The sequence below is a fragment of the Myotis brandtii genome, unplaced genomic scaffold (genome assembly GCF_000412655.1).
Source record: "Myotis brandtii unplaced genomic scaffold, ASM41265v1 scaffold17, whole genome shotgun sequence".
Lineage (NCBI taxonomy): Eukaryota > Metazoa > Chordata > Mammalia > Chiroptera > Vespertilionidae > Myotis > Myotis brandtii.
The window spans coordinates 997,699-1,004,760 of record NW_005356259.1 but is presented as its reverse complement, the minus strand read 5'-3'; the positions used below and the strand labels follow the sequence as shown (position 1 = coordinate 1,004,760).

The following is a 7,062-nucleotide window of genomic DNA, read 5'->3' as shown; positions in this document are numbered from 1 at the left end:
GAAATAACCATAAATTGCTTAATTCAGGGTCAACAAAATTAAATCCTCAAACTGACTCAAGTACAGTGAATTTGAGTGTGAAGTAAAAATGTAAACTGTGGAAACAACTCTTCTATCTTTACTGTTTGTTGAGGTCCTACTAAGACCAAAGCAAGAACTATTTCTGTTGTTGAAAGAGTCTCCCTGGGTGGTGACAAACATCTGAACTTTATGGACTCACGAGTACACTCTGGGATTCTGCTATTATTCAAATGGAGCACTAGATTATAAAAGTACTGGACTTACATTTACTCTCTACATGCCAAGCACAATGCTTGCTATTTTTGCAGAGCACTGTTTTTAGAGTAGGTCTTTCTCCCCTTTCACCTTTTTTTTTTTTTTTTCGTATTTACTCACAGTCCTTTTCAACCTGGTGCCTGGCAGTATATACACAACCTTATGCACCTACTGAATATTTATTCATAGTGATGAAGTCATCACATCACGGTCACCCAGAATTCACCCCCTTCCCCTTGCGCATGGCCACTGGCCCTTGTCTACCCATCACCCAGGCTCTGGAGATCCTGTTATGAGGAAAAAGGTACGGCAGCGAGTCAGAGCTCTACCCTATGGGATGGCTGCAAGGCCCCTGGTTTCACTGTGCTCTGAATGGATCTTAACTGTGGCCTAAGGGTAACATCTTTACATTAAATGATATTTTATTCATACTTGGGTCTTGGGTTCCCAAACCAAATAAACCAAAGATTTCATCTTCTGCCAGGCTCAGTGTCCGGTCAGCCAAGGGGAGGATGTTTTACCCGAGGAGCTGTGCCACCACCAGCAGCCCGACCAGTCCCCTTCCCAGGGACCCGCTTTCCTGGGGCGCCCGGCATGGACCAGATGAGCCTTCAGAAGCAGCGCAGTCCTAAATGGCTGATTTTGAGCTGGATACTTCCTTGTGATGGGGGGCATCCTGTGCATTGTGGGATGTTTAGCAGCATCCCTGGCCTCTACCCCTTAGATGCCAATAGCAGCCTCCTTCCCTTATTGTGACAACCAACATAATCACCCCCAGGGAGACCACAGCCTTAGGGAAGGAGGGAGGGGGAGGGGGAGATTCTCTTCCCAAGGTGTCCTGGGCCTGTCCTATGTGAAGCTGGGAGCCTGTGCTTGTCACCTCTGGTGATTCGTTGTAATAGTCCTGCTCAAACTTTAAAGTGCATGTCAGTCCCCGGGCGTCTTTTGAAAATGCAGATTCTGAATCCAAGGGTTGGAGTGGGCTGAGGTCTGCACCCCCAGGGAGCCTGTTAAGAAATCAGGGACCATGACTGAGGTAGCAGGGACCCGGCTGGGATGTGGCACAGGTGCCACAGGAATCTCTTTGATGGAGATTAACAGAACCCACTCCAAGTAACCAAAGGAAAACTCTAACAGGTTAGAAACAGGGGCTCTCAGATGGTGGACATAAGGGCTTAGTCCCGATGTAGGAGCTGGGGCCGGCCCCTCTCTCCTCTGGCTCTGGTTCAGTTCCTGCCATTCCTGCCTCCTTGGCCCTACTCACTTGTCTAATCCTGGCCCCATCATTGGGCACAGCACAGATCCCCTGAGAGGGGGTGTGTGAGGTAAGTCAATGGACTGACAGGCTGCTTCAGTGGGACACTGGAGGAGGAGGAGTCCAGAGCACCAGGTGGCTTCTTGATCGGAACAAGATTACTGTCCCCCATCAGCGGACTCACCTCTGGGAGGTCGCTTCATGGGTGGGGCAGGCCCAGGGTGCACGCAGGAGGAGGTTGGGGAGGGCCTGGGCCCAGGTTTCTCTTCCTGCCTCTGGCTCTGCCAGAGGTTCCCTGTCCTTTTTCCTCGCTCTGGCCTCACCTGCCTTCCAGGGATGATGAGACAGAGCTGCAGAAATATTCTTTTAAAAAATATGTATATTTTTATTAATTTTAGAGAGACGAAGGGAGAGGGAAAGCGAGACAGAAACATCAATGACAGAGAAACATGGATCAGCTGTCTCCAGCATGCCCCCTACTGGGCATCGAGCCCACAGCCAGGCATGTGCCCTCACCGGGAATTGAACCATGACCTCCTAGTTCATGGGTCGATGTTCAACCATTGAACCACACTGGCCAGGCTGCAGAAATATTCTGAGTTCAGGAAATGAATGCCATCATTTAGATCTGAGGTATAGCCTTCCCTCTTAACGAAGATCTCATGTGGGAAAATCCACGTTTAGGAAATTGGCAAATTAGCGGTGACTACTTGCCCCACTGAAGTGATTTTTCCTCAGCAGTAGGACTTCCTGCAGAGTTATTTTAAACAATAAGCCTCCCTTGTTGCATTCAGAATCACTCAATTTACCCAAGTTGCGTAGTTAAAACTTCAAACCTCCCTGTGTTATTACCAGCTTTTTCTAAAGGCAGCAGAGGTCTGAGAAAGATGGGTAAATTGGCGATTTGAGGCTGTTTTGTAGAAGTCATCCTTGGAGGGCAGTGTTCTGACCTTGGCTTCTGTGGAGAGGTTGCAGGGGTGGGGGGTGCGCTCATTTCTCCATTCAGAGAGCTGACCTCATGATTAATGCTACTTGGGAAGGTACACAAGTTCTGTGCATACATTCTGCCTCCTCAAGCAAAGAAACAAAAAACGACAAGGGAGAAATAAAAAAAAAAACTGAGCAGAGAAGAAATAAAAAAACTAGAATAGAGAAGGTTTACAATGTGTCTGGCTTTGGTGGCTGCCATGTGATGGGAATCAGAAATCTGTCGTTCTGGACGTTATTTCCAGATGGCTTTTAAAAATCATTCAGGGAACTTCTGCACAAGAATTGGAAGAAAAAGAGAAGATGGCTGGACAAATCAACTATGCCTATTTTAAAACAACGTTAACGCTGATCTGAAATGGCATCAGGAATGGGTGAAGTCAGAGACCACGGCCCATGTAAACCATTGTAATAACCGCGCGGCGCTTTCATTGCACCCACAGGGATGTGATCCTTGGAAATACAAAAGCCAGCCTCCCATCCTTTCAGCTGCTGCGTCCTCCCTCTGAGCATGCTGATGCAACTTCCACAGCTCAGAGCTATATTTAGCATGAACCAAAATACCCACCTCCAGTCTCTACCCTCCCGTGTCCCTGAAAATTAGCTGTGTCTGCTGTATTTCTGTTCCAGCCCAACGCGAATGTATGTGATTCCGGAAGAGCTGGGTCCAGGAACCGTCGTGGCCAATATCACAGCTGAGGACCCTGATAATGAAGGTTTGACCAGTTTCCTCCTCTACAGCATCACTACTGTTAACAGCTATTTCATGATAAATCAGTGTAAGTCACTCACACGCATATCATTTATGTGCATCTTTTAATTCAGCCAGCAGTTTGGGTTGTTTTTCAAATAGTTTGTGTGCCTTCTGATCTGGGCATGCCTTTTGGTCAAGTTAACAGGGTAATTAGCGTCTTAAAAACAGCTGACATCAACCTGGCCGGTAGCTCAGTGGTTAGTGTCAGCCTGTAAACTGAAGGGTCGTGGGTTCGATTTCCAGTCAAGGGCGCCTACCTGGCTGGTAGGTTGGATCCCTAGCCTGGTCTGGGCACATGCAGGAGGCAACCAATCAATGTTTCTCTTTCTCTCTCTCTTTCCCTCCTTTCGGCTATCTCTTAAAAAAAAAAATCAATGGAAAAAATATCCTCTGGTGAGGTTTAACAGAAAAATAAAAACAAAAACAAAAAACCCAGCTGGCATGGGGGTTGCAGAAACTAAACAGTCAACAGATGTACCACTATTTCACCCTTGAGGCAGGTTCTTTATGTAAGGATGGGTGAATTCATTGGCCTGAAAAGGGGGTCCAGACCAGTGTTGTCCAATAGAAATAGAAGTCACATAAGCCATTATAAAGTTTCTAGTAGCCACATTTTTAGGAACTAAAAAGAAACACGTGAAATTAATTTTAATAAGGCATTTTAGCTAACACCAACAGATCCAAAATATTTTAACATGTAGTTAATATTTAAAGGTTATGAATGAGATATCTTATATTATTTTTTTTTGTACCAAGGCTTTGAAGTTTGTTGTGTATTTCATATTTACTGCAAATCTCAGTTCGGACTAGCGGCATTTCAAGTGCTCACCACATGTGGCCGTGGTCACTGTCCTGGACCACACTGATCTAGATCAATTTGCTGGATTGCTGGGCATTATTTTCCCATCTAACTGTCTCCGTGCAGGGAAGGGGAGTTTCTTTTAATATAGACCAGGCTCTCTGTTGAGTGACCCACATACTTTTCATCTAAATTACTCAGCACACCCTGGCCAGTGTGGCTCAGTTGGTTGGAGCATCATTGCATATGGTACACCAAAGGGTAGTGGGTTCGATTCCCCATCAGGGCACATACCCAGGTGTGGGTTTATACCTGGTTGGGTGCATACGGGAGGCAACCAATCGCTGTTTCACATTGATGGGTCTCTCTCGTCCTTCCCCTCTCTAAAAAAAAAATCAATAAAAATAATTAAAAAATAAAGTACTCAGCACAGCAACTCAACAAACTATCATAATCTGCATTTTATTGATGAGGAAACAGAGGCTTAGAAAGAGACTCGGATAGGTTAAGCCACTTGTCCAAGCTCTCACAGCTTGTAGGTTGTGAGTCTGAAATACAAATTGAAGCTGCCCAACTTCAGATCTTACCCTCTTCACCACTCCTAGACTGTATCACCTCAAGAGTTCCTATGCATCACCAAAAGAGACCTCACTTTACATAATGGTTTTGTGGAGGCCAGCATGGAACAATCCCAGAAAGTCAATGTGTTATTTGCCCCATAGGCTTTAGGGCAAAGGATACTTGCTCCCAGGAGAGATAGGCAAAGGCCATAACTGTGCTCTACCTCTAAAAACTTCCTAATTCTCTGTCACCAAGGACCTCACTCAGCTGATAGTATAGGGATAGACAACCACGATTTAAAATGTTGTTCATGCTAGTATTGCAAAATGGAACTTTTAACAAATACAGTGTTTTGCAGGGGGAGCATATTTAAGACTCTTTGGTTGCAAGTAACAGAAATTAAGGCAAATCAAACCAAGCAAGAGGGCGGGGGGGGGGGCGGGGAATAAAGATAGGGACACATCAGTAGGGCGCTAGGTATCTCATGAGAAAGAGTGGGGCAGTCTGGACCTAGAAAGGCTGGGGACCAGCACTGCTCCAGTAACCTCAGCAGCTAGAGTTCTGGCCTCTTACCTGTAGCTCTACTATTAATCTGAATGGTTACCCAACTTATGTCTCTCAGCTACAAAATCTCCAGTAAGGGAACCCAGGGGGTCAGGCTGGAGTCAGCTGCCTACCAGTCCACTCATCTATGGGCCCAACCCTGAAGTATGGGGTGAACAATTCTAGAAGGGTCAGGCCAGATACCCCAATCAATGTCCAATACACAAACTTACACATGAATTTTTAAAAATGAGTTTGTGTGAGGATAGTCTCTGTGTAAGCCTGTCCCCATATCAGAATGTTCTTTTCAATGTACTACAGGTCTCCATCTGCCTTTACTCTTCATTTCTCTCCAAAGAGTCATGTTCTAATCTTTGCCTTCTTAGTGACTGGTACCATCCAAGTGGCCCACAGGCTAGACCGAGATGCAGGCGAATTAAGACAAAATCCCGCCATTTCTCTGGAAGTTCTGGTGAAGGACAGACCCTTCGGGGGTCAGGAGAATCGCATGCAGATAACCTTCCTGGTGAAGGACATTAATGACAACCCTGCTACCTGCACCAAGTTCACCTTCAGGTATTCACACCCTGAGACACCTGCTGGGGATTTCACCTCCTCAGTGGTCCTCAGCCGTTCGGCCACTCTGGTTATTCTCAGGTGAAGCTGAAGAATTATGCGCACTAGGACATAGCTCATGAAATAAGTAGATTTGAAATGTCTGATTTAGTTGATAGGTTTTCCTTCCATCATCCTTTTTTCTTGCCTGTCTTTCATTTTCTTTCCTCTTCGTTCATTGTCTCCCTTCTCCACTTTCTAACTGGGTTAAAAAATATTTTTATTTTGCTCTCTTCTACAACTTGTTCATCTCCATCGGTGAAAAGTACTACGGGGACTTGTTAGACCCTCCCTGGGCTGTGCCTTTCCTTTATTTATTGCCATTCATGGGAAGATGGTGCTGTTAGTGGTTATGATATATAGTTGAGAGAGAAACACACCGCCAGTAATATGAATAAATCAAACCAAGTATTTACTTAAAACAAAACAAAGCGTCTAATTCACTTTACGCAACTTAATTGCATGTAAAGAAACTGGCAATAGAAAGGGGGAAATGCAGATACAAGTGGGATGCAAGTTATTTTGTGTGTTTTGATCTGTTGTTTGTCTCACAATCTATTCATCATTATTTTAAAATAAAGTCCCTTGTGACTCTGGGTTCATATGCCTTTTTGAAAACAGTATTGTCCTTCTACTAAGTAGTTTGTCTAAATGCCACAAGATTAGCGGCTGCCTGGGTTAGCTTCATCTCCGCAGTGCTTTTGGAATAGCTAGCTGCAGTTTCTTAGGAATCTGAAGGTGGCTCCCCCTGGAGCAAGCTGATGAGTAGTTCCATGTTCAGATGTCCACATGGAGAGTCTCTTTGGGAGTTTGTCCATTCATCTTTTTTTTTTTTTTGTCCATTCATCTTTGACTGGTTTTGCAAGTTGACTTTTTAAACTCCAGGGGACATTGGACACAGGCATAATCCATAGTGTGGCTGTGGAAAGAGCAAAGGACCCTAGACCAGTGGTCGGCAAACTGGCCCCTTGAGTGTGTGGTTCTTCCACAAAATACCACGTGCAGGCGTGCATGTACAGTGTGATTGAAACTTCGTGGCCCATGCCACGGTGCCAAAGAGCCGCATGTGGCTTGCGAGCCGCAGTCTAGGGCAGTGGTCGGCAAACCGTGGCTCACGAGCCATATGCAGCTCTTTGGCCCCTTGAGTGTGGCTCTTCCACAAAATACCACGTGCGGGCGTGCATGTATAGTGCGATTGAAACTTCGTGGCCCATGCGCAGAAGTCGGTTTTCGGCCTGGGTGAGTCTATTTTGAAGAAGTGGCGTTAGAAGT

The 7,062-nt window shown here is 45.7% G+C and overlaps 1 protein-coding gene across 6 annotated transcripts in view; it reads left to right on the top strand.

Moving 5' to 3' along the window:
* CDHR3 (cadherin-related family member 3) overlaps positions 1-7,062 on the top strand; it is a 120,073-nt gene that overhangs the window by 70,436 nt on the left and 42,575 nt on the right. For all 6 annotated transcript variants that reach the window (XM_014536933.1, XM_014536932.1, XM_014536934.1 and 3 more), the window contains 2 exons: positions 3,149-3,297; positions 5,562-5,751. In XM_014536933.1, coding sequence (XP_014392419.1) covers positions 3,149-3,297; positions 5,562-5,751 — 339 coding nt within the window. The remainder of the gene's footprint in view (positions 1-3,148; positions 3,298-5,561; positions 5,752-7,062) is intronic.